This window comes from Suncus etruscus, chromosome 1 (genome assembly GCF_024139225.1).
Source record: "Suncus etruscus isolate mSunEtr1 chromosome 1, mSunEtr1.pri.cur, whole genome shotgun sequence".
In the NCBI taxonomy this organism is placed as follows: Eukaryota; Metazoa; Chordata; class Mammalia; order Eulipotyphla; family Soricidae; genus Suncus; species Suncus etruscus.
The window spans coordinates 189283771-189311337 of record NC_064848.1 but is presented as its reverse complement, the minus strand read 5'-3'; the positions used below and the strand labels follow the sequence as shown (position 1 = coordinate 189311337).

Below are 27567 nucleotides of genomic sequence, written 5' to 3'. Positions count from 1 at the left end.
CATTCCATGAAACTTCTCCCCTGGAAAATTGGAGGCCCCTAATGCCCACCCCACCCCACCCCCCTGCCCTGCCTCCTGCTGAGAGGTGAGGAACACTCAGAAAAGCAGGAGGAGGACAGCCTTGATGGCTTCTTTCTAGATGGGACAGAGGAGAATACTGCTGGGGGCTAGTGCAGCTGGAGGGGGACTTCTTGGGTTATGGGGAACCTTCCAGCATAGCCCCCCCAAGTGTGAGCCCAGGATTCTAGACATGTTGCCCAGGAGCCCAGAGAGTATTGAAGAGGTGACCTAATTAATTTCCATGCCCCTCCAAAGGTGGAGAGGTGGGTTCAGCCTGCCCTCAGCAGAAACAGGGGTCTCCCCCCACTTCCCTTCCTGTTTACTCACAGCGCCACCTGGAGGCAATTCTTGGTACTGACCCCAAACTTCCTTGCTAGGGCTGGGCCGATAATGGAACCTTGAATTCACTTAAGTGGCCCTTTGAGTCAAATCTTTCAGGTGACCATTCCTTTTTTTTTTTTTTTTTTTTTTTTTTTTGGTTTTTGGTTCACACCCGGCAGCGCTCAGGGGTTACTCCTGGCTCTACGCTCAGAAATCGCTCCTGGCAGGCTCGGAGGACCATATGGGATGCCGGGATTCAAACCACCGTTCTTCTGCATGAAAGGCAAACGCCTTACCTCCATGCTGTCTCTCCAACCCCCAGGTGACCATTCTTAAGGACCACAAACCTGGGGGCCCAAACAACAGAGATCCAGATATTATCTTTCTCTCAAATTCGGAGGATAGAAGTATAAATTTAAGTTTAAGGAGCCAGGTACCTCCAAGGGTGAGGGTTGGGAAGAAGTCTCCTCTGGCGTCCTGGTCACCTGTGCCACTCCTGGACTTGGTAGAGCTTGCCTGTCCTCCTTCCCACAGTGATTTGTGTTGGGTTTATCCAAAGGTTGGCCCTTTGGATAAACATAACCACTAGTTAGTGGCTCCTTTTTCTAGGCTAGCTTCCTCTTTTCCAGTCACATCTGCAGTTTTTTGGTTTTGGGTTTTTGTTGGGTTGTTTGCTTTATTTTTATGGCTTTTTGTGCCAAACCCAAGTTACTCCTGGATGGGGCCGGAGAGATAGCATGGAGGTAGGGTGTTTGCCTTGCATGCAGAAGGCTGATAGTTCGAATCCTGGCATTCCATATGGTCCCCTGAGCCTGCCAGGAGCAATTTCTGAGTGTAGAGCCAGGAGTTACCCCTGAGTGCTGCTGGGTGTGACCCAAAACCAAAAAAAAAAGTTACTCCTGGTGCTCGCTTTGGCAGCACATATACTAAAATTGGAACAATACAGAGAAGATTAACATGGCCCCTACACAAGGATGACACGCAAATTTGTGAAGTGTTCCATATTTTTGTTTATACGCTTTAAAAAAAAAGTTACACCTGGAAGTACTTGGGGGAACCATATAGAATGTCAGGCATTGAACCTGGGTCAGCTGCAAGCAGGGCAAGAGCCCTACACACTGTGCTATCCTCACCAGCCTACTGGTCACATCTGCAAATACCTCATCTCCTCATGAGCCTGTATTCTGAGAGGCTAGAGATTGGAGTTACCACAGAAGATTTGGGAGGGGACACAGTTCATAACATAAGACCAGACTCAGACATTCATCATCATAGAGCCACAGAAACACTGACAGCCATGGGGGGTACTATTTCCTCTCTATAAGGGGGGCTAACAGGTTCTCACAGTGACACTAAGAGACACAAAAAGACCAGCTGAGTCTCTAAACTGGGACATGTGGACATGTGCAAATTAATTGCTGACCCTGAGTCAGGGAGATGGTGAAAGGGCTGGAGCATGTACTTATGTGGGTGTCCCAGGTTCCTTCCCTTGCACTGCATGTTCCCCTGAGCATTGATGATAATAACTGATACTCACATGACCCTGGGAAAGGGTTTGTATTATTCAGCTCATCTATGTGATCATGACTAAGGCAACATTACTTTTTGTTGTTGTTGTTGTTTGTTTTGAGGCCATACCCAGCAGTGCTCAGGGGTTACTCCTAAGCAGAAAACGAAAGTAGATGCCCAGATTCAGGACGGAAGTGAACTGATACAGTCTACTCATGCACACACAGCATTCACCCACATTTAAACTCACATGCGGGGCTGGCGAGATAGCATGGAGGTAAGGGGTTTGCCTTCCATGCAGAAGGACAGTGGTTCAAATCCTGGCATCCCATATGGTCCCCTGTGCCTGCCAGGGGCGATTTCTGAGTGTAGAACCAGGAGGAACCCCTGAGCGCTGCCGGGTGTGACCCAAAAATCAAATCAAATCAAATAAGCTCACACGCAATCACACACTCACATCCACACTGGTCCTGGCCCATGGAGAATACACATCATCTCTTCTTTCCAACTCACTTCTCTGAAACTGATATGCTGCCACCCTCACAGTGTCCATTTTTTTACTTCCTTCCTGAATCTGGGCACCTACTTCCGGTCTCTGCTTAGGTTGGGAGGGATATAGCAGGGCCTATATCCCCACTGAGAGCTGTTTCTTTTGTCTGAGTTTGTGAGTAAATGTGCATATGACTACAAGTGAGTATAAGTGTGTATGTGACTTGCATGAGTGAATCTGAGAGTATGAGTATATGTATATAAGTGAATGTGGTTTTTTTTGTTTTGTTTTGGTTTTGGTTTTGGTTTTCAGGCCACATCTGATGTTCAGGGGTTACTCCTGGCTAAGCGCTCAGAAATTGCCCCTGGCTTGGGGGAACCATATGGGACGCCAGGGGATCGAACCGAGATCGCGATCTTTCCTTGGCTAGCACTTGCAAGGCAGACACCTTACCTCTAGCGCCACCTCGCCGGCCCCGTGAATGTGTTTATGAATGAATGGGAACATGTTTGAGTGCATGTGTGTATGCTTATAAAAGCAGACAAGGTAACATCCCCCACACCTCTACCACAGCACCAACTGTGGCTGTGGCCTGTGTGACCAGGTCAGCAGCCTTACACACTACCACGCTTGTCAGTATTGCCAGCCAGACACCACATGTGGGCAAGTGGGGTTCCTGTCCCACACCCAATTCTGTCAGGGAGCTCATGCCTGCCTGTTGTGGATAGACCTGAACTTAGGATCCACAGTGTGTGTGACCATTTACTTGGCAACTCCCTCTCCCAGGGTAACCCTGGGCCTGCGATACCTCAGTCTTCCTTTCCAAGCATTGTTCTGGTCATGTCCCACCAGGGCAGCATCTGCCTCCCAGAGTGCAGGCAGCTGTGATGTCCCCTGTGTCTTACAAAGACCACCCCCCCACTACACATTCCCCAGAAGCCAGAGAGCTCCTGGCATTTCGGGGTCCCTCCACACAGCCTTGATTTATTGGTCTCCCTCTCTCCGTGTGCTCAGGCATGAAGCGACCACTGAGTCCCTCTCCCCTGGCTGAGACGGAGCCCCCCACATCTGGAGCTGCAGAGAACTCCCCGGAACCCCCAGAGCCCAAGGCTAAGCGGGAGCGGAAGCGGCCTTCGTTCACGCTGTGCGACGTGTGCAATATCCAGCTCAACTCAGCGGCGCAGGCTCAGGTGCACTGCGGGGGCCGGGCGCACCAGCGGCGGCTGCGGCAGCTCAGCCTGGGCAAGTCCCCCGCGGGGCCAGGTCAGTGGTCAGTGCTCAGACAGGGGTGGGTAGGATGGGGATTGCTTTACACCTACCTGGTCCACGCCCCTCTCTCTGTGGTCAGGACTGAAGTTCCTTGGTAGCCCACTTTGGTATCTGGACATCCTATCACTCCCCTCCTACGTAGGTTCGAAGCTCTCAACGAGATTCTTGGTCTTGGTGCTCTTCCTAAGAGATCTTTTGGGACCTTGGACTCCTATGCATCATTTAAATATACTATTACTTTAAATATATATATGAAGGGTTTATTTCTAAAGTTTTTTTATTTAGGGCCGGAGAGATAGCATGGAGGTAGGGCGTTTGCCTTGCATGGAAAAGGACGGTGGTTCTAATCCCAGCATCCCATATGGTCCCTTGAGCCTGCCAGGAGCGATATCTGAGCGTAGAGCCAGGAGTAACCCTAAGTGCTGCTGGGTGTGACCCAAAAAAACAAAAAAAATTTTTTTTTAATTTAAAGCACTGTGATCAATAGCTGTCCATAGTTGAGTTTAAGACATACAATGTTTTCAACACCAATTCTACCACCAGTGTCAACCTCCTTCCCATCAATGTTACCAGAATTCATCCTATACACCTGCCTTCCCCCTTCCCAACCTGCTGTCTTTTTTTTTTTTTTTTTTTTTTTTTTTTTTTGGTTTTTGGGCCACACCCGGCGGTGCTCAGGGGGTTACTCCTGGGCTGTCTGCTCAGATATAGCCCTGGCAGGCACGGGGGACCATATGGGACACGGGATTTGAACCAACCACCTTTGGTCCTGGATGGCTGCTTGCAAGGGCAATCACTGTGCTATAGACCACTGTGCTATCTTTCCGGCCCCAACCTGCTGTCTTTAACAGGCACTACTTTAAGTTTGGGTACTCAAGTTTGGGTCTCATAATTTCAGAGTTGTGACTCCATTGTTCGGAATCTTTAGTTGCTTTGAAACTTCCTTCATACCACCACTGCACCTGAGTCCCCTTGACTCCCGCCCATCCCCCATCATTTCATATCAATCTTTTTCCATTCTCTTACTCTATTTCTTCCTTCTCATTATACTCTGGGGCCAAAAATGCTCTAGGCAGGGGCCCAGAGAGATAGCAGAGCTGTGTTTGCCTTGCAAGCAGCCAATCCAGGATCAAGGGTGGTTGGTCCGAATCCCGGTGTTCCCATATGGTCCCCCCGTGCTGCAGGAGCTATTTCTGAGCAGACAGCCAGGAGGAACCCCTGAGGACCGCCGGGTGTGGCCCAAAAACCCCAAAAAAAAAAGATATGTTCTAGGCAACCCCCATTTAAACCATTACATTCCCTCATGCAACTATTCTAAATACCACATATATGTGATATCATCCTGTATTTATCCACTTTCTTCTGGCATATCATTTAATGTGTTATTTTCCAGATCTATCTATATCTTAGTGAAGTGCAATTGATTATGTCACTCCTTCTAGATATGTAGTATTCCTTTGTACATATGTACCACAATCTTCACGATCATAAGATCATAAGAGTTCATGAACATGGGGCTTGGAGAGATAGTACAGCGGGTAAGGGCATTTGCCTTGCAAGCAGTTGACCAAGGACAGATGATAGTTCAAATCCTGGCACCCCATATGGTCCCCCATGCCTGCCAGGAGTGATTTCTAAATGCAGAGCCAGAAGTAACCCCTGAGTGCCATGGGTGTGATCAGAAAAAAAAAAAAGAGTTTATGAACATAGGAGTTGATTCCGACTCTTAGCTATTGTACTAAGTGGCTGCAATGAATAATGTCTAAGCAGCAATTTTTTTTTATGCACAAGCCCCCTGGCAGGGGGGCTTTCAGATGAGCCCCAGTTGTGGGGTTTCTCAGGATCCACTGAGTCCACTGAGGTGGATAGGCATCACCCTTCTGCTGGGCTCCTGGCTTCTGGAAGAAATTTCCCAATTGGGGGTAACTGTGAGGGTGGTCTATATAAGTATTGTGCGGGGGTAGCTGGCTGCCATGTTGACCTCTGGAGAAAATGGGGTGAATACATCTATGAGGGTAATGCCAGCTGGTAGAGAAGCCACCAAGGAAAGCATGAGCCAAAGTATAGGCTGGCAGGGAAATAAACTCTAAACCAGGCCTTAAGTATGCAGGCAGATGACAGGCACCTGAGCCTGTTGGTAGGTTGGCCATTGCACCAGCCTCTCTGAAAAGTGCCTGTTTTTTGGGTAAATGTTAACATTCTAGACTCCTGGAGCACTTGGGCAGGGATCCAGACTTTGCAGCTTCCTTGCCATTAACTGAAAGGAAAATAAATGGGTGATCGGGTCTGAGGACAATAGGAAAGACTGGGGCCAGAGAGATAGCACAGCAGTAAGGCATTTGCCTTGCAAGCAGAAAGACGGTGGTTTAAAACCTGGTATCCCATATGGTCCCCTGAGCCTGCTGGGGGTGATTTCTGAGGCTCTCTGGAGCTGTCACCTAGATTAGGGGCTGTGGGCTGACAGGGCTCATAGGCAATGAGAGGACCTTCTCTGGCTCCACTCAAGACCCCAAGAAGACTGGATGGGAGATGGGGCTACTCCCTCTCTGAGCAGGAACCCTCATCTCGGGGGTCAAAGGCTTCCTTCCTCAGTGCCCCCTAGACCCAGTGTTTCCTCTATGGCACTTCCAGATGCTGCCATGTGAGGAGGCTCATTTCTTTCCCAGGACTGTCTTCAGCCAGTCCTGCAGTCCTACCGCAGCAAGACTGAACTCAGCAACCTGCAGGGGACAAGCCTCACACCCCAGAGACTAAGGCCCTGGGGATTCTGGACACTTTGCAGAATGTTGGCATCCAGCTCCGGCCTTGGGGTTGATATTGGGTCAGTTTAGGGCAGGAGCAGAGGGCTCAAGATATAGGGACAGGGCATAGGGCAGGATGCTGGGCATGGGGTAGGGCACTGGGCACAGGGCAGGAGCACAGTGGGTGACTGGGAGTATTGTGTGACCTTCTCCTTCTGAACAGGGCCTGCCATTCTGCAATTTGCATGGTTCTACTTTTTCCTTTTGTTTTCTTGTTTGTCTGGGAACATACCCAGCAGTGCTCAGGGGTTACTCTTGGCTCTGCACTCAGAAATTACTCCTGGGGGTGTCTGGGAAACTAGTTTATATGGGATGCTGGGGATCATACCTGAGTCAGCTGCATGCAAAGCAAGTGCTCTAGATTGTTGCTATCACTTGGCTCCTTTGCAAGGTTTTTCTGCACAAGTGTCTGACTGCTGTGTCCCTAGCAGTGTTCCTAGCCCTCCGAGAAGTCCATTGCCAGGCTCTCAGAGTAGCAAGACAGGAAGGAAGAACTCAGAGAGGACCCATTTCCATTCCTCACCTCCACCCCCAACTCCTGTGGCCTCTCTTGCTATAGCCTATTATCCTCAGCTAAAAGTGGGAAGATGCCAGCCACTTTTGATCTGTCAAGCTGACTAGGAAGGAGGAGGACATGACTCCTGAATATGACTGAATATGACTCCCCACAGCCATTCAATGCAGGGCCTGCCTGGCCCACTGTCCCTGCATCTGACAAGGGGATGGAGAAGGAGGTGTGGGAAGTGGTGGAAGCTCTGGCCACTAGGATGGGGAGAAGGGCATGGGAGGGCTATTCAGGGTTCACACTGGGGTGATCAGAAAGCTCCATGAATTTTATGGCAAGGACACCAGGGATGGTGCTGGAGGTGCCTTTACTTTCGGGGTATGGGGATCAGAGTGCCAGGTAGAAGCTGTCCCTGCCCCGTGCTGGAGGCCCTCCAGGGCTGCAGGCTAATTATCTGTTTCAAGTCCCAGAGATCAAAGATCCTGTGCTCGGGCCATGCCTGAGTTACCTACTCTATGATGGTGTGTGTGTGGAGTGGGGGATCCCCATGCCTGGTCCCCCATGCCCAACAGATGGGATCACTTCTGTCCCATCAGGAGGCCCAAGAAGCCCTCCAGGCTCTCCCCTTGGTCCCAGCTGCAGTACCTCAGTGGGCTGCTGGCTCCTCCATAGTTCCCCAAACATCCTGACTTGGTCCCCAAGATGCCTGAGAAGCCTGGCCAGTGCCTCCTGCTGCTAAGTGAAAGTGGAGAGAAGTCTGTGCCCCTCACAGCCATCTCCTTCCCTGGGGGTGAGCCTAACCATCAGCACCCCCTCCCAGGGACCACTATGGGAGAAAATTGCAGACTGAGCTCAGCCCCCTGCCCCTCAAAAGACAAAGCTCCCTTCTGTGTCTGGTGGGTTAATTACCTCCAGGCTCGAGTTTCCTTCCTCACCCCACACCACCTCATCCTTCACCCCCAGCTTCCCCTATCCTCTTCCTAACAAACCTGTTTTCAAGGCTGCCTCTGCCAAGCCCACCCTGGCCCTTCTTTGCAGCTCATCTCTGAGGTACTGGCTGGCTGTTCCTGAGATTACAGGTTATTGTCTGGTGGAGACAGGATGTGTTAGAGGGAGGGAGGAGAGGGGGAGGCAGCACTGGCACAGAGTTGGAATGTGAGACAGGACCCAGCCGTGGGCTGATTTTCTCCTCTCCCCCTCCTAACGCCCCCCTACCTTAGGCCACCAGGTGTGTGGGTGAGTGGGGGAGGCAGTTTCAGGAAGAGGAGGGGGAGAAGGAAGAAGCTGGAGAGGGCAAGGCTTGGGGAGGACTCAGCCCTTCTCACCCCACCGCCCAGCACTGCCTTGGTCGAACACTTTGAACACGGGGCAAAGGTGGGGCAGAAGCACCTTTCAGAGCCTCAGTGTCCCCCTCAGCAAAAGGAAGGTGCTCTAAGGGCACAGTGCATAGAGGATGGCTAAGATGGGGAAAGGGGCGGGAGAACTGGGTCCCCCCCACAGCAAGTTCAGAAGCAGAACTTCCAGAGGCAACAAGAACTTTCAGGCAAGCAGAGAAAGGACCCTTCCTTGTGTGAAGTTGGGGAAGAGGGAGGTTGGAGCAGATCTTCCTTCTGTGCAAAAAAAAGCACCAGGCGAGGATCCCAGGGCTGGGAGATGGACACCCTAGTACAGCCCACTGGGAGGTGGACACCCCAGTACAGCCCCACTGCACAGTCTTGCCCCTTGGTCTTCCTGGAGGGCACAGGGAGGGTGTGTGTGTAAGTGGGGTGTGCCTTGTGCTGTGTGTCTGGGCTGGGCGGGACTGGGGGGAAGTCAAGCCTGGCAGGCCCCAAGCTGCTCCCCCTTTTCCTCCCTGCAGCCCTCCCTCTGTCCCCCAGTCCCTCCCCCCCTTCTCTCTGTCACTCAGGCTGAGTTTCCTTGTACTCACTCGGCACTCCTCAGTGCCTTCAAAGACAGAAGATGCTCTTGGGTGAGTGCTGAGGACCCTGAGCCTCTCCCCTTCTTTTCTTGCTATTATACCTCCCCCCCCCCAGTTTTTTCTGGAAACTCCTGCAGTAGATTTGTGGGGTCTGGGTTGAGGGAGAGAGGCACTCTGCATTTGGGGCATGGTGAGTGTGTGGGGCCAACACCATTGCTGCCCCTCTGGGCCACCCCAACCTGCAACTTTCTCCAGGGCTATCACCTGACATATCCGCACACATGGAATTTCCTGGCCCTTTAAGGGGTATTTTGGGGGAACCCTTTCCAGGAGGGAGCGGCAGAACAGGGACTGCTATTTATTCCCCTAATGGGAGTGTGAGCTGAAGCATAAGGTCAGGATTTTGGAACATGAACCGGAAGTGAGTTAAGGGGTGGTCCTGAGATGGGTGTGAGAATCCTGACCACCACCACCACCACCCCTGCCACCCCATGTCCTCTGCCTTCAGGGTGTCTTTCTGGGGGTTCAGCTGTGAGAGAAGCTAATATTGGGAACCTGTGTGTCTGTGCACTCAGCTACACCATGATTGGGGAGAAGCAGTGACTTGAGGTTGTGTGCCTGTCAAAGTGATTTGGGTTGGGGGTGCAGGCCCTCTGGATAAGCTTGAACCTGTGGGACATTATGTGGCCAATATTTCCTATCTCTGTGGGGGGAGATTGTGCACGGAGCCGCCTGGGGCTGAGTGTGGCCTGTGTGTGCATGTGCAAGCAGGCGGCCCCCAGGCACTATATCTGAGTGGGTCTTTGTTGATGGGCCTGTCGGTGCCTGCCTGCCTGTTCGCGCATGTGTGTGTGTGTGTGTGTGTGTGTGTGTGTGTGTGTGTGTGTGTGTGCGTGTTGTGCTGGGCTTCAGGCCACCTCTGCCTCTGGGCTGGTGTGGCAGCCTATCTGCAGTGTCACCACACCTGCCCTTTTTGTGACCTCTTTGTGCTCTGGCATTCTCACTGCAGAAAAATTGTGGGCACCCTCGGAGAGTGGGGGTCGCCTGTATCTTTGTGTATGTCTGTCCCAGTGATGGTTCTGCTCTGTCTGTTATCCTCTCCCATGGGGGCAACTAAGGGGAAGTTGTTTCTTGAGACACCTGCTCTGTTCATGAGCCTGTTGGACCCTGGGGCATGGTCTTCTCAAGTTAGTCAAGTGTATCCATGTTTGTTATTTGTTTTTATTTGTTTTTAGATCACACCTGGCGTGCTTAGGGATCACTCCTGGCAGGCTCAGGAGACCATAAGGAGTGCTGGGGATTAAACCTGGGTCAACTGTGCGCAAGGCAAGCATTCTGCCCACTGTACTATCTCTCTTGGAGAGATATCCAAGTTTTCTCCCCTTTATAGTGTGTAGCCCAGTAGAACTTTCTGGAATGATGTCCAAATTTTTTGTCTTTATTTCTTTTTTTTTTTTAATCATTTTTTTAAGCCACACCTGGCTTCGCTCTGGACTCAGATCACTCCTGGCAGTGCTCAGGAGAACCCTGTGTGGTGCTAGAGATTGCCTTGGTGTGTCCAAGGCAAACATCCTGCCTGCTGTACTATCGTTTGGGATCTGTGTCAGCCTTTTCTCCCTGTAACACCTGTACAACCATCAGTGGCCACATACAATGGTGGGGAGGTAAAAATGATGGCAGATTCAGATGGTTTATTTCCTTCTGATCATTTCCCTTTAAGCAGCCATGGTTGGGTTAGTTCCTTTTAAACATCCACAATGGCCTGTGATGACTCCATTGGCTCTGGGGAGTTTCAGAACCCTCGCTCTGGGCAGCCTCCCGGAACCCACCTCCTCTGTGTTCTTTTCTTCTAGTCATTTCATCTCTCCGTAGCAGGGGCAGGTTAGCCCGCCTCTGGGTACAAAAAAGGCTCCCCTACACACCCACCTTGACTCTGCCCTTCCCACTCTAAGAGCCCTCAGGGCCTAGGCTCACAGATCCAGCTCTTGGAAGGAAATAAATGTCAAAGGCAGCTCTGGGCCCACTCCACTGTTCTCTGGCTCCTTGTTCATCCACCCACCAGGCCCCACATTGCCACCCCACACCTGCTGGCATTCAGCAGTCAGGCAGCAGCAAGTTAATTACCTTTCCTGCCCTCAGGGAATGTGGTGTGTGTGTGTGTGTGTGTGTGTGTGTGTGTGTGTAAGAGAAAGAGCTCACAAGTTCAAGATCTCCTACAGCGATAGAGCTGCAGAGAAAATCTACAGACTTGCAAAGCATGAGGAGTACGATGGAGAGAAAAATGATGAGAGGACAGATGGGGACTTTTGGGGAAAGAATAGTGAGAAATGCTTGCTTTGACAGGTGGGGGAGGGGGACAGGTAAAGGGCTGGGAGGGAGAATAGGCACATTCTGGAAGCAGGCACAGAACACAGCACGAGTGGAGGACCTGGGGGTGAATCCTGGAACTCTGGAAGAGCCAAGAAAAGGGCCATTGTATCTGGAGGGGAGAGGCATGTCAGAGGTCAACAGAGCTGGGCTCTTGGCAGGCCTCAAGAGAGATGGACAGTGGTGAAGATATTCAAGCAGGATGTGTTTTGGGGAGTGTTGTTTGGGGAACCATATGATACTGGAGATTGGGCATTGGCTGAGTAGGAAAAAACACCTTCACCTCTATAATGTCTCTCAGGTCCAGAATGAGTTTTTGAAAGACTCCTCTGGCTGTGCAGGGGTAAAAGAGAAAACTTAAGAGTGCCAGACAGAATCAGGTTGAGGCTAAGGTGAATGTAGCAAGTGTGAGGCCTCAAGTTTGATCTCTAGAGGAGGGAGGGAAGAAAAGAAGGAAGGAGGTAAGGAGAAAGACAGGGAGATAAAGAGAGACAGAGAGGCAAAGACAGAGAGGCAGAGAGAGAAAGAGACAGAGAGAGACATAAAGAAGAGAAGAAAGCGAGTCTGCCCAGGCTCCAAGGGTGAGTTGGGCTGTGTTGGGAGCATAATCCCTGGCCCTGTGTGGTGGGTGAGGGCCTGAATGAGGAAGAGGAGGGACTGGAGGGCCAGGCTATAGCCAGGTGACCCCAAAACAAAAACTAATAACAAAAACCAGAATAATAATGTTCTCACAGAACACTAGGAACTCTCAGCATGGGTGGCAGTATGCGGGAGAGATAATGGGAGGCTGGGTTGCCCCCTAAGTGAGACCACTGATGGGGGGGGGGGTGATGGTGATGTACTTGGTGGCCACAGGATTGTTCTGCAGCACCTAGAAGAGAGAGGCTCAGGCGGGAGAGCAGCCCAGAAATGTTTGGGGAAGTTCAGGCAGGGGGTAGTTCAGGCAGGAAGTTCAGAGGAGGAAAGCACTGAGGGGGTAGGTCATGGCTGTGGGTTGGAATCTTGGAAACTAGAAGTATTTCAAGGTGGGTGTGGGGGTCCGAGCCAGATGCCATGTGTCATTCATGACCCTATGAGTACCTCTACCCATGGCACTGAGCAACACTAAGCCTGGCCTCTATAAAAACAAGATTCTAGGGGCCAGAGTGATAGCACAGTGGTAGGGTGTTTGCCTAGCAAGCGGCTGACCCAGGAAGGACTTTGGTTCGATTTCTGACATCCCATATGGTCCCCCAAGCCAGGAATGATTTCTGAACGCATAGCCAGGAGTAATTCGTGAGTATTACAGGGTATGGCCCAAAAAGCAAAGGAAGGAAGGAAGGAAGGAAGGAAGGAGGGAGGGAGGGAGGGAGGGAGGAAGGAAAGAAAGAAAGAAAGAAAGAAAGAAAGAAAGAAAGAAAGAAAGAAAGAAAGAAAGAAAGAAAGAAAGAAAGAAAGAAAGAAAGGGAGAGAAAGAGGGAAGGAAGGAAGGAAGGAAGGAAGGGATGGAAAGTGGAAGGAAGGAAGGAAGGAAGTGAAAGGTCCGGAAGTCCTAATTTTAGCTGCCCGGCGCAAAGAAATGAAGAGGCGTATGAGTTCCAGCAGATGCTTTAAAAAGTGCTTTTAATACTGACCATTATGAATGGTCAGGGTCTATGAATTCCCACCAGAATCAAAGACCTCGTGGGTCCCTCGTTACCCCCTTATATAGGATGGGAAGTGGGAGGGGAAGAAGAGTCCTTGAGGGCTGGACTTCCGCTACGATAACACCAATGATTCGTGAGGTAGGGGTAGAGGTGGGGCCGAGGCAGTGACGACTTCCTTAAGGGGCAGGGCACCCACCAAGGTTGGTGGGGGGGGGGGCTGATTTCCCTTTTCAATCCCCACTTCTTGTACTGGAGGCTTCTAATCCTAGAAGCCAATGTGATTTTGGGGCCTTTACTTTCTGATATTACTGGTCATAATTATTTGCATGAGCTAACCCTGCATGGGCCAATGGCTACCAGAAGTAAAAAGGCTTAGGAGGGGCCCCAGTAGGAGTATTAGATAGGGGAGAATTCCATGCCATAAAGACCATAAGGGACCATTTAATAGCTTTGTATCTTGGCCAGCTACTCTTGATGGTGCTTGATTTTGTTTTACACATTTGAAATTAACTTTTGTGAGAGTTTGTTATTTTTGTTTAGCCCTGCTAGTTTTGCTTTTCCAGTTACCAATTTTCCTGCAACTTCTGAGCCCTACCAGTAGAGTGCTCAGACCTAGGAGTGCCTAAGAAATGTATGCTAGGCAGAGGGATGGGCTCTGTTCCTGGGATGATGTTAATGTTGGGGAGCACTAATGCTGGGATGCATAAGCCAAATTTTTACCACATATTTATATCCGTTTCGGAGGTAAATACCCTGGGCTAGAGGGATCAGGCAGGACTTTTGAGCACTGAGTACCTTCTACCTGACCCAGGGTTTACAGATTTGGTGCTGTTATGAATAGCAAACAGAAGATTTAAAGCTAAACGGGATTACCTTTTGACATAAGTACAGCTAGAAGAAGCAAAGGTTAGATTACCTAGTGAGACAGGGACAGCCAGAGGCCAATTCCCCCCACCCCCAAGAGGGAGTTAAAGGCTGAGGTTTTGCTTTACACACCCATTTCGGCTCCCCCAAACACACACATGGGAAGTAGAGGACCGGAGGTAAGCAGTTCGAGCCCTTCCTTAGCAAGTGCCAGGGAGAGCATTTTCAGAGTTAGTGAGTGCATTAGGGCTGAAGTGTGCCCGCCGGACCCGTATCTTGAGAGGATTCTCAGTGTGCTTCACTTTTCAGGTTTTAGATGGAAGGCGTGAACCCAGGAAGCATGCAGTTCACCTTGACAGCAGTTCTTCTCACATAGGCTGTGAATTCCACAACGAAAATAAGGAGGTTTCTGCTTTCTTTTCTTCATTTTTGCAACTTAAACAGCTGTTGGGGTAGAGAGCCCTAAACTCCAGTTGCCTTTCCTGCACTGGGTTAGACAGAGATGAAGAAATTTTATTTTTATTAATGACTGTTTTACTTTTTAACATTACCAAGAGAAGCATAATTTTTGCTACCTGCTTTAACCTCTGGGATAGATAGGCATAATGTTATTCTTAGTAGTTAACTTGGCTTATTAATTTCTGCGGCCTTTATTTTCCCCTTATAGTTTTTTTTTCTTTGATGACCATTTTGCTTTAGAGATTTCATTACCCTAGAAGTTATTAGAGGGAACGTGGTCGAAGATCAATCTTCTGTAGCTACTTCAGGCTGACAGGGGACTGCAGTTTCAATCTCTAGATAGGGTGAAATCTTATATTTCCCTAAAGGAGCAGTTAACTGGTTCACTTTTGCAGTTTTAACACCTGAAAAGGATTAGATTAATTATACAGGGGAATATTACTTAACCCACTCAGGCCTTGGAGCAGTAAATAGCACAACTTGAATGGCACAGCTGTTCTTATTGTCTGTAATGATAGCACAAATTAATTAACAGAAAACAAAGCATTATAGCATCATGAATAAACACAGTTTTGAGTTACTTTAGTTAGACTAACAGTAAGAGCATTTTTACATAAGTTACTTCAAAGAAGTGGGTTTTAAGTTAGGCCCACTAGAATTTTAATTAGCTACCAAAAATGGTTTTTCTCTCCACCTTTACCTTGTACCTTACCCGGTATTTGAATAACTTGGCTTTTTTCTTTGCACATATACAGCACTGTTGGAGAAATCTCCATCTGGGGCACCCCCATTACTTACAGAGCTTTTTTGAGGATAGGTTGTGGACACTGCAGGTTTTTCACAGTTACTCAGGTTTGGCTGATGAGTTGGTCGGTTCAGCATGAGGTTCTTCTGGCTGGGCATTTCACCCTCTGCAGGAATTTTAGAGGTGATTCGTCTGTTCCACTCCTCTCCAGGTTTGGAAGAGACTGACCTCGAATTTTCTTCTGAGCTTGAGGGAGAGAGCAGGGCCCACAGGCTGTGATAATCTTCTAGGAAAATTTTCAATTTCCTTACTCAGGCCATTTATTTCAGTCTTTCGCCGGTGCCTGCTTGTCACACCGCCTCAACTCCAATTATTCCTCTAAAAGAGGTTTTTGGGGTTCCCTTACTAATTTTTTTGATTTTCTGTTTGCATGAGGACTACTCCCCATGCAGAGAGAAAAGCCATTTGCTTGTATTCTGTGCAAAGCAACATGATGCCATGACATAAATGGTACTAAAAGGTTCTGGGAGAAGAGAAAAAGCAAATATTACTTAAATTACTTAGATAATTTTAGAATTTTTTTTTCTGCAACGAAACATTTTATACATTTTCAAATAAAACCATGACCAATTTTATAAAACCTCCTGTGATACAAATATTAATGTTCTTGGTAACATATAATGAAAAATTGCAAAATAATATTTTAATTATGCTTAATTCTAAATATAGAAATTCACTTAGTTTTCTAAACAGAAAACACCAGGAATTTACGTTACACAAATTAATGTTGAAAACCAGAAAGAATGAATACTTACTACTTTTGGTAGAACATGCTTAAAAACATTTACATTTTTTTTTAACCTAGAGACATATTAATAATTATTTAGATTGATTATACACATTTTTATTACACATTTTTAATTTTTTTACACCACTTTTCTTTCTGCATGCAAGGCAAATGCCCTACCATTCGGCTCCTCTTTTTCCTCCCTTTTTTTTTTTTTTTTTTTTTTTTAAGCTTTGCCACTTATTCTTTTGTAGTGGTTCCGCTGCTAAAAATTTTCACGTGCACCGAAAAACAAACAAAAATAACAACAGTAATTTGCAACATTTTCTTATTAATTTTTTTAAGAAACCTTTAAGTTAGAAATTTAAATGCTTAAAAAAAAATTTTTTTTTGACTTCCAAACCATTTGCTAGATTTTTCTTTGATATGTAAATGACCTACATTCCTCAGCCAGGTGGAGCTGGGAGGACAATAGTTTGCCCTGGGGCGTGGTGAATTTCTTCACCACGTGGTGAGTTAAAAAGCATTTTTTTTTTTTTTTTTTCGGCTAGAAAAAAAAACGGCCAGTTGCTCTTTTTGGCCTGAACGCATGGCAGGATAGTTGGGGAATTGCAAAGTTCAGAAATTCTCCAGGAAAATTTATTCCCGATGGCCATTTGAGAAATCTGGGATTTGCAATTTCCAACACCCCCCGCCAAGTCCCTAGTGTGGACCTTGCATGCGCCAGCTTCCTGGTTGGGTGGGGAGCGGGTTAGGCGGGTTTCGGGCGCCCTCTCGCCGCGCCGCAGGCAGCGGGGGTTGCGCGTTTCGCTGCTGGGACGACTGACGGGCGAGGGAGACGCGGGCTCACCGGCGGTCGGCCCCTTTCCCCAGGGGTCGGCCCTTGAGAGGGGGTCGGGCTTGCGTCCCGTGGTTAGACCAAAAAAAAAAAACATAGAACACACAGACAAGAAACAGACAGACAAACAGACAGCGTGGCGCCACAAATAACCAAGCAAAATGCGTTCAAGTAATCTCTGCATTCCACAATAAATCCTAGACAGACAACTATGCCAATGACCAAGTTCTTGAGCTCCAAAAATCACAGACAGACAACCTCTTCAGCAGCTCGGAACGTCTTCCAGCTGCTCTTACTAAACCCCTGGGGTACCACCAGGGTCGTGACCTAAGCAGCCAAAGTTCGTCAACCTCTTGCCCATCTGGTATACGCATCAGATGGGGAACCACACACACCTGGAAACGCATCAGGTGGAAGATTCCTTAGTCACCCGGGGGGACTTTAACCCCCCTATGAAACAAAGTCTGCTTCTACTCGGTTTCCACATCGAGCAAAGAGCTCATAACATTTGCCAAACCACCACAAAGCTAGCTTCCCACTGGACACAGAATACAACATAATCTCAGACTAAGACAGACACGAAGCAAAGCGTGCTCACACACACACATACACACATCAGAACTCACCAGACACCTTTTCATAGCTTTGTGCCGGGCAGAATGAGTGAGGACTCCTGGCTGGCTCGCCAAAATGAAAGGTCCGGAAGTCCTAATTTTAGCTGCCCGGCGCAAAGAAATGAAGAGGCGTATGAGTTCCAGCAGATGCTTTAAAAAAGTGCTTTTAATACTGACCATTATGAATGGTCAGGGTCTATGAATTCCCACCAGAATCAAAGACCTCGTGGGTCCCTCGTTACCCCCTTATATAGGATGGGAAGTGGGAGGGGAAGAAGAGTCCTTGAGGGCTGGACTTCCGCTACGATAACACCAATGATTCGTGAGGTAGGGGTAGAGGTGGGGCCGAGGCAGTGACGACTTCCTTAAGGGGCAGGGCACCCACCAAGGTTGGTGGGGGGGGGGGGCTGATTTCCCTTTTCAGAAGGAAGGAAGGGATGGAAAGTGGAAGGAAGGAGAAAGAAGAAAAGGAAGGAAGAAGGAAGAAGGAAAAAAGGAAGGAAGGTAGGAAGGAAGGAAGAAAAGGAAGGAAGGAAGGAAAGAAAGGAAGGAAGGAAGGAAGGAAGGAAGGAAGGAAGGAAGGAAGGAAGGAAGGAAGGAAGGAAGGAAGGAAGGAAGGAAGGTAGGTAGGAAGGAAGGGGGAGGGAGGAAGGCAGGCAAGATTCCAATATACTGTGGTTGGAACCAAGTGAAAGTTGCCTAGAGAATTCCTTAACATCTCTCTTGTACTGGAGGACAGGACCAGGTGGGGGCAAGGCAGCAAAAGGCTTGTCAGAGCTGCTCCTAGGAAGGACCAGACTTAAGGAGATGAGGAAGCTTCCAGGCACTGAGGGGGATAGCACTACCCACAGGAAATGGGTGGGGTATGGTAAGCCTTGGCAGCAAGCCGCGCAGAGAATGATGAAAGGCTCTGGAAGGGTCCTAGACCTTCACCTGGATGAGGAGGAAGAAGTGCCAGCGGAGGTAAGGGGTGAGGGGGGGGCAGCCAAGAAGCAGAAGCAAGAGAGCAACAAGTGTCAGCTTGCTCTCTGGCTCCTGGGTGAGGGGCAGATGTGAGAGGGACAGGCTTCTAAAGGAAGGAATTGGGTCATTCGGACAGGGGGCTCCAACTCAACCACTAACTGACTATGAAACTGAAAATAAAATGATGCCGCCATAGCGAGCACTTGTAAGAGGAATGGGAGGGACCAAAGTGTTAGTACAGCAGGTAAGTTTTGCCTTGCATGAGGCCAGCCCAGGTTCAATTCCTGGTTCCCCACATGGTAATCTGAGCCTGCCAGGAGTGATCCCTGAGTGCAGAGCCAGGAGTTAGCCCTGATCACAGCCAGGTATGGCCCCAAAACAGAAACTAACAACAAAAACCAGAGTAATAATGTTCTCACAGGACACTAGGGGCTCTCAGCATGGGCAGCAGTGTGCGGGAGAGATGGAACCTCAGTCTGAGGTGCCGTGGGCTGAGAGAGTCAGAGGCCACCCGCTGACTGAGGCCCTCAGCCCCTGTGCCACTCCTCTGGGCTCATGCCTTGTTAGAAGAGGAAGAGGCACCCAACCAGCTCATGGTCTTCAGTCTGGGGTGCAGACCCACAGCTGGGTGACCTGTCACTGACCCCCCAGTACTGATATACATGGACATGTGTGTGTACCTGTGTCCGTATGCCCTCAGGGAAAGGGAGTCCTGAGAAAACAAACCTCATTCTTTGAGTGGGATGGGGGTGCACAGCTCTGTGCTAGCTCCTTTCTGACAGATGGCTGTGATTTGTGGGTGCAGACAGGGCAGCCTTTGGGTGAGGGGCGGGAAGGCTAGAATGTTAGCCCCAACCCAGCCACATATTCTCCATGAGCCCCTTCAACCTCTCATCACTACCATGCTGTATAGTGGCAAACTCACCTCTGTCGTTAGTGGCAAAGATGCTGCCAGTCTTTCTGGCTCTGTGTGCTGGCATTGCTGTCCCTACTCAGTCCCCATCAGAGGAGCCTGGAGAAGCAAGGGGGCTATTTGGGATCCCTCTCTCTGCTCTTTGCATGTGCCTGTCCTTTCCTCATAGCTCTCTCCCACTTTTATTTTTTGGGGGGGTCACACCCGGAGGTGCTCAGGGATTACTCCTGGCTCTGTGCTCAGAAATTGCCCTGGCAGGCTTGAGGGAGCATATAGGATGTTAGGAATAGAACTCACGTTTGTCCTATGTTGGCTGTGTACAAGGCAAATGCCCTACCAGTATGCTATCTCTCTGGCCCCTCCTCTCTCACTTTGTTCAGGCCACCTCGGGATCCACTGATCCCCAGCAGATCTCTGACACTTTCTCCTTGTCTCTTTTGCCTCCAGTATCCCACTGGCAAAGCGGAAGTAAGCTTTCCTGACTCAGTTTCCCCTTTAGCCTAGCAAGCAGATGCCTCCCCTCCAACTCCACTTGTCCAGGGTGGTGCCTCCAGTGGGGAGGGTTAGGGAGGCTGGGGGAGGGCAAGAACTTTGGGGTAAATCCCTAAAGGGGCAGGCAAGGTGCTCCCTTGGAAGAAGACAGTCGGAAAATCCTCCAACTCCAATCAGCAACGCAAGCACTACTCCAGCAAGCACTGGATGGAGAAGTCCCCCTGGCTGCACTTTGGCTATAAGCTGAAACCAATGTTCTGTCTCCAGTGCCACCAGGCAAAGCTGGGAACGCCCTCACTTTGGGCAACAACAACTTAGAGTGCCATGCCCTGCTGTGTCATGTGACATCCACCAGGCTGGTGGATTGGGGCCAGTCTGTCCTGGAGGGCCAGGAGGAGGAGGTAGAGCCTGTCCTGCCTTCACGGGCCTCAAGGTGGAGGTGGGCATGGCCAGGGTGGCCCTGCTGAGCACTGTTTTTTGCTTGGTCAAGTAATGGGTGCACAAAGACCACTGTTCTGCCCTGCTGGAGCTGCAGAGATTTAGCCTGTGCCAAGCACTACTGGGCAAGGAGCAAGGTGATCACTACAGTCCCAGAAGAGGGAGGAGCATGTAGGTGGGTGGCCGCCAGAGGCCTGGGCAAGGCTCTGGAAGAGAGGACATCCAGTGGTCTGGGCAGAGCCCCACCTGGCAGTGGCCAGATCACTCCACTCATTCCTTCACCAATGAGCTGACTCTGCCAGACCTTGCTCTGTCTCATCACCACAGTGCAGAAGCCAATCCAGGCCAGCCTAGACCAGAGGGCACAGATAGCCTAAAGGCCTATCTGGCTTACAGATGTGTTTTGCTCCAGATTCTCACAATATTGTTTTGGTTTGGTTTGGGTTTGGGGCCACAACCAGTGACGCTCAGCGGTTATTCTTGGCTATGCACTCAGTAATTGCTCCTGGTTTGGGGGATCATCTGGGACACTGGGGATTGAACCCAGGTCGATCCTGGGTTAGCCGCATGCAAAGCAAATGCCCTACCGCTATGCTATCGCTCCAGCTCCTGTTTTGTTTTTAAGTAAAATGTGAGGCTGGTGAGATAGTCTAATTGGTAAGGTTGCTTTGCATGCACTGATCTGGATTTGATCCCTGGCATCCCAGTGGTTCCCTGTGTCCTACCAGGAATGATCCCTGAGTCCAAGAATAAGTAAGTCCTGAACACCGCTGGATGTGGCCCCTATACAAAAACAAAAAGAAAGTGAGGGCCAGAGAGATAGTATAGAGGTTGGGAATTTGTCTTGCATGCATAAGGAGAATGGTTCAAATCCTGGCATCCCATTTGGTCCCCCAAGTCTGCCAGGAGCGATTTCTGTAGCCTTCAGTCAGAAGTAACCCCTGGGCACTGCCGGGTGTGACCCCTCCCCCCAAAAGTGAAAAGTTTCTAAATTTAGCAAAATAAGATTATAGATAAGAAATCTGGGGTCAGGATGTGGTTCAGTGGTAGAGCACTGTGTGAGGTTCCAGGTTGGATTTCTGGCACTGCATGTTCCCCCAAGAACTGAATCAGAGTAAACCTAGAGCACAGATGGTTCACCCCAAATTTGGGTGATATGGTTGTGCGACAGGGATGTAGTTGAGAGGTTCAATGGTGAGGCTCAGTTGTCACAGGTTCACTTCTGAAGCACTGGGTTCCAACATCCCATGGAGGTGTGATATTTATACCTGGGTTGAAAACTCGCATGTTTTAGAAGTGGTGGGGTTAAAATCCTGGACTCCTCCATTCCTTTACCTTCTCCCTATCTACTTAGAGCTTCAAGTAACAAATGTGGCCCTGCAGACATGCCAGTTGCAGCTTTGCTCAGGTGCTATTAGGTTTGAGTTCTTGGGCTGGTGTGCAGTGGTGGTACTGGCTCAAATTCTCCAGAAAGATGACAGACAGAGCACACAGCTGGTGCTCTGAGTCCCTGGCCAGGAGCAGTGATAATCTCTGAGCAGGAGCATTGGAGGGAGACCCAGGAATAAAGGAGACTGGGAAGGTGCTATAGAAACACACACACAGGGCCCGGAGAGATAGCACAGCGGCGTTTGCCTTGCAAGCAGCCGATCCAGGACCTAAGGTGGTTGATTCGAATCCCAGTGTCCCATATGGTCCCCTGTGCCTGCCAGGAGCTATTTCTGAGCACACAGCCAGGAGTAACCCCTGAGCACCGCCGGGTGTGACCCAAAAACCAAAAAAAAAAAAAAAAAAAAAAACAAGAAACACGCACACTTTCTTTTTTTTTTTTTTTTTTTGGTTTTTGGGCCACACCCGGTAACGCTCAGGGGTTACTCCTGGCTATGTGCTCAGAAGTTGCTCCTGGCTTGGGGGACCATATGGGACACCGGGGGATCGAACCGCAGTCCGTCCAAGGCTAGCGCAGGCAAGGCAGGCACCTTACCTTTAGCGCCACCGCCCGGCCCATACACACACACTTTCTCTGCAGGACTTTTATATAATGTTGCCAACAAAATGTTAAATTTATAATTTACCGCATGTTTTGGTTATTTTTGTCTTGGGCAGTTTTCAGGGCCACATCTGGCTAACTGGTGGGAAAAATCATTCCTGGCTGTGCTCAGGGCCCACATATAGTGCTGGGATTGATCCTTGGTCTCCCTCATGCAAAGCATGTATGCAGACTGTTGAGCAATTTCTCTAGCCACCAAACAGTTTGGTTTTGGTTTTTGGGCTACACCCAGTAGTAATCAGGGATCACTCTTGGCTTTTTGCTCAGAAATTACTCCTAGCAGGTTTGGGGGACCATTGAGGTACTGGGGATTAAAACTAGGTTGGTTGCATACAATGCTAACTTCCTACCTGCTGTACTCCGGCCCAAGATGATAGTCTGTTAATTTTAGTTGAATTTCAGAGCTGAAGCTCAAATCTAGGTCTTTTTTATGGTTTTATTTGGGGGGGGGGGGCATACCTGGTGACGCATAGGGGTAACTCCTGGCTATGGGCTCAGAAATTGCTCATCTTCTGGACTTGGCCTAGATTTGGGCTCTACAAAATCTGGCGTGTGTCTAAGCTTCAGCGTAGAGGACCCTGTCTTGGGAGCTGAGTGCTGAGGGAGGGAGACACAAGTCCTTGAACATAGTTTGTCCTCTCTCCTAGCAGTTCTCTTCCTGGAGAACAGATGACAGCCTTGTTTGCATATGCTCTGTTCCCACACCGTGTCTGACTTTGTATATCGGCTCATAAATGTAGAAGTGCAAAAATAGTTCTACCCCTTTCTTTTTTCTTTGTTTTATGTCTTGTGACTCCCACTGGGCAGTGCTCAGGGCTTACTCCTGGTTCTGTACTTAGGGATCACTCCCGCCAGGGCTCAGGAACTACATGGGTTGCCAGGAATTGAATCGGCATCCATTATGTGCAAAGCTAGCGTCTTCCCTGCTGTACTTTTTTTTTTTTTTTTTTTTTTTTTTTGGTTTTTTGGGCCACACCCTGTGACGCTCAGGGGTTACTCCTGGCTATGCGCTCAGAAGTCGCTCCTGGCTTGGGGGACCATATGGGACGCCGGGGGATCGAACCGCGGTCCGTCTCCTAGGCTAGCGCAGGTAAGGCAGGCACCTTACCTCGAGCGCCACCGCCCGGCCCCCCTGCTGTACTTTCCTGCCCTACCATATCTTTCTTGGTGTCAACACCAAACTCTGAAAGGTCATCGTTAGATTTGGGGACCATACCCGGCTGAACAGGGATCATACGGGATGCTGGGGTTGAACCTGGGCCAGCTGCATACAAGGCAAAAGCCCTACCAACTGTACTATCGGTCAGGCCCCAATTTTCCACTTCTATTTCCCCTAACACAGGTTTTAATGGCCCTGGGCTTATCCCATGCTGCTTGCCATGCTCCCTGCCATGCTTGGGGAGACTATGTGGTACTGGGGATAGACCCAGTTCTCTCATGCAAGGCCCATGCTTCAACCCTCGGGGTCCAACTCTCTGGTCTGAAAAAGGGTTTATTTTTGTTTTGCAATGGCAGCATCCAAAAATTCCTGAATGTGCCCGATTTATTTCACCTTGTTTTCTTTTTTGAAGTCTGGCTGCTCCCCAGATTCTTATCTCTTCCCCCTGTCCTTGCCTCCTAAAGAAGGCTGTGACAACTATAGCGCTGATTTGTGCCTCTTGGGGAAAGTACCCCTCTTCAGCTTCCTGTGAGCCTCCCCTTGCTTGGGTCAGTCTGTGCCCTCACCAGTGTGGGGGTCTGGAGGGGGCAGTGAATGAGAGCAGGGAGACCTGCCTCTCCCTGGGTATCCTGGGTTTGGGTTGATTTTGCAATGAAGTGGTAACCACATGCATTGCAGCAAGCTGTCTCCATGGTGATGTGTGTCAGTCAGCCCTCACTGCACTGTCCCTGCCATGGCCAGGTGGAACCCTAGAGGGTGTTGTCTGGGCAGAGAGCTTTCTCACTTGAACTTTCTGCCTTTGTTTTTTGTTTGGGGCCACACCTGATGCTGTTCAAAGATTACTCCTGGCTCCGCACTCAGGAATCACTCCTAGTAGTACTCAAGGAACCATATAGGATGCTAGGGGTAGAACCTGGGTCATCTGCATACAGGAGGACAAAAGCCCTACCCACTGTGCTATTGCTTTGGCCCTGACTTCCTGCTTCTGTTTCCCCCAAAATGGGCTTTAATGGCCCTGGGCTTGGCCCATGCTACTTTGTTTATTTTTTTTTTGTTTGTTTGTTTGGTTGGTTTTTGGGCCACACCTGGCAGCGCTCAGGGGTTACTCCTGGCTGTCTGCTCAGAAATAGCTCTTGGCAGGCATGGGGGACCATATGGGACACCGGGATTCGAACCAACCACCTTTGGTCCTGGATCGGCTGCTTGCAAGGCAAACGCTACTGTGCTATCTCTCCAGGCCCCCATGCTACTTTGTAAGGGGAGGAGGGGATGGACACAGCAGTTTTGGTTCTGGCCTCACCCCTGAGAGCTCCCAGAGGCAGCAGAAAGGTGGGTATCTCCCCACATCAGACCCTCCCTTCTTCCTCCTGCAGCAGGCCCAGCCTCCAATGCACCCAGTCCCCTGCTGGCCTCCCTGTCCCTGCCCGCTCGGCCTCTGCAGCCCCCGCTGGACTTCAAGCACTTGCTCGCCTTCCACCTCAATGGCAGCGCCCCACTCAGTCTCTTCCCCAACTTCAGCACGGTAGGTGGTGGGTGCGGCCAGGCTGGGAGATGCAGGGGGCAAGTGGAAGAGAGGCTCTTGGCCCTCCAACATCCCCTAGAGTGAGTAGGTGCACCCCAAGAGGGGACCCCTGGACCCAACTTTCTCCTATGCCAAGGAACCAGGATGCTGCCACCCCTCTTGCCTGTAGTACCTGGAAACTGGGTTTTACTTGAGATTTTGTCTAAGGATGTTGGGGTGTCTGTTTGCAATCCCAGTGTGCCTGTCAGTCTCAGTTCGTGTTCCAGCTGGTCTTTGTTATGTGTGATTGTGAATGTGTGTGTGCCCCCATGTTGTCTGAATATGTGATTACCATGTGTGTTTGTGTATCTGGGAGGTTTTCACTTGAACTGCTCTGTGTGCCCACTTAGTGTGTGCATAGCTAGAGTGCTGGGTGATTGAGTCTGTGTGTTTGAATGTGTAAGCTTATGTGTCACATGTCTGAGTGTGTGCTGTGTTTCCACATGTGTAGGTATGGGAAGGCCAGATGAGAGAGCATGGGTTTCACCTCCCTACCTGAGCTGTCAGGAAAGCCCTCCCCCTCCAAAAAAGACATCAGATATAGGGCCAGAGAAATGGCTCACAAGACTAGAGCACATACTTTACATGCTGGAGACCTGGGTTTGATCCCTGGCACTGCATGATACCTTGAATAGTAGGAGTAACCCCTAACCACAGTGTCAGAGATAACCTCAATACTGCCAAGTGTGGCCCAAATTCCTTCCAAAAAGAAAAATCAAATGGAATCACTTATGCACCCTACCCCATCTGGCACGTTCAGTTTCCAGACATAGGGTCTCATAAATGAAATCCCTGACCTCTTGGTTGCAGGTTCCCAAGTCCTTTCAGGGACCCCCACACTCCAGCCTTGCTGTCCCCTGGCTCTCTCATGCTGATGCTGAGCTGATCAAAGCAGTCAGAGTTAGGCCACAGGCCCAGCACAAAGACTGGCTTCCAGAAGAGGAATTTCCAATGGATGATCCCTTACCAAAGCCACAGGCTCGAAGGGCAGCGAGAAAGGTCCAGGGTCCCCAGCCATGGGTCTGTTCTCATATGTGGAATCACATGGATGTCCCTTCAGGGCTGTGAGCTGGGACACTGTCCCCCCAAAATGATACTGTCCCCCCAAAATGACCACAGAATGATTGTGCCCTCCCTCCTCACAGATGGACCCAGTCCAGAAAGCCGTCATCAGTCACACATTTGGGGTCCCATCCCCCCTGAAGAAGAAGCTCTTCATCTCTTGCAACATCTGTCACCTGAGGTTCAACTCTGCGGTGAGAGGGGGAGTCGGGGTTGGTTTCTGGGGCTCCTGGGGTAAGGAGTTGCCCAGGGGTAGTTGTCCTGAGGTTCCATCTCTGGAGGCAGAAGAGGCGCCCCCAGACCTTTGTTGTTCCCAGCCTCTCTCCTCTCTGGATGTGAAGGTGTGTTTCTTTGTGTGAAAATAACGCCCCCTTTTTAAAATCCCTGTTTCTGGAACACACCCTGCAATGCTCAGGGGTGACTCCTGGCTTTGCAATCATCAGGCATCACTCCTAGAGGGGCTCAAGGGACCATATGGGATGCTGAGGATCAAACCTGGGTCAGCTTTGTGCTTTGTGCAAGACAAGCTCCCTACTATAGTACCCCCCCCCAACTGGCCTATTTTTGCTGAATGAGATTAATATGCATGTATGTGTTTGATACCTAAGCTCCTGCCCTTTGAACCATCTCGCCAACCTTACATTTGATTTGGAGGAGGAGACATTTCTTTCCTTTTCTTTCTTTTTTTTTTTTTTTGGTTTTTGGGTCACACCCGGCGATACTCAGGGGTTACTCCTAGCTGTCTGCTCAGAAATAGCTCCTGGCAGGCACGGTGGACCATATGAACCAACCACCTTAGGTCCTGGATCTGCTGCTTGCAAACACCCCTGTGCTATCTCTCCAGCCCCGAGGGGACATTTCTTTTAGTGGAGCTTATAGCTCTATTCCTGAGACCTTTATCCATTCCAGCATTTCTTCTTTGGAGTCCTGAACCCTTTCCCTCTCTAGTCTCCTCAGATATCACTGGCTCCCCCACGGTGTCTCTCTTCTTTATCATACAAGAGAAAAAGACTGCCTGCCCTTCCACTCTGGGTGTTAGGAGCTACTTACTTTAGCATCTCCTGGCCTAAAACTGACTTTCCAGGGGCCGGAGAGATAGCATGGAGGTAAGGCGTTTGCCTTTCATGCAGGAGGTCATCGGTTTGAATCCCGGCGCCCCATATGGTCCCCTGTGCCTGCCAGGAGCAATTTCTGAGCCTGGAGCCAGGAATAACCCCTGAGCACTGCCAGGTGTGACCCAAAAACCAAAAAAAAAAAAAAAAAAAAAAACTGACTTTCCAAACTTTTGCTTTTGGGTAACACTCAGCAGTTACCCAAACTCCTCCAAACTCTGTGGGGGTTCGAGAATATGTGGTGCTAAGGATCAAATCCAGGCCATCTGCATGTCAATTCATCCCTTTGAGCCTTCTCCTAGTCCCAGAGCTGGGGGCACAGACTGTGGTACTCATGGCTTAGTCCTGTATCTCTGCTTAGCATTTACCCTAGGCTCTGCACTCAGAGATTACTCTTCCGTAGGCTTCGGGGACCATTTGGGGTGCCAGGGATCGAACCTAAGTCAGCCGTGTGCAAGGAAAGTGCCCTAATGCTGTACTAACTCTGTTCCCCAGAGCTAAGACCTTAATAACCCAGGACTGTACTGAATGTGCTCTTGTCTGTCATCATCTTGTCAGTTCTCAGGGTGCCTCCCTGAGCTGGAGCGAGGGGCTGTGATTAGATTTTTTTCCAGAGGCGTGAGCAGCCTCGGGAGAGGTTAAGGG

The 27567-nt window shown here is 49.8% G+C and overlaps 1 protein-coding gene and 1 non-coding gene across 7 annotated transcripts in view; both read left to right on the top strand.

The window, feature by feature from the left end:
• Nucleotides 1–1283: 1283 nt before the first annotated feature.
• Nucleotides 1284–1390, top strand: LOC125996961 (U6 spliceosomal RNA). Its single transcript, XR_007491611.1, has one exon. It is a non-coding gene; the product is annotated as a U6 spliceosomal RNA (small nuclear RNA).
• Nucleotides 1391–3396: 2006 nt separating this feature from the next.
• The window catches only part of ZNF385C (zinc finger protein 385C), a 29598-nt gene continuing 5427 nt past the window's right edge, over nt 3397–27567 (top strand). For 3 of the 6 annotated variants that reach the window (XM_049779691.1, XM_049779682.1, XM_049779665.1), the window contains exons 1-3: nt 3397–3643; nt 24561–24709; nt 25894–26004. In XM_049779691.1, the coding sequence (XP_049635648.1) occupies nt 3397–3643; nt 24561–24709; nt 25894–26004 (507 nt within the window). Of the gene's footprint in view, nt 3644–24430; nt 24441–24560; nt 24710–25893; nt 26005–27567 lie in introns of those variants that run through there. The other 3 variants (XM_049779674.1, XM_049779708.1, XM_049779699.1) reach the window with 3 other exon arrangements.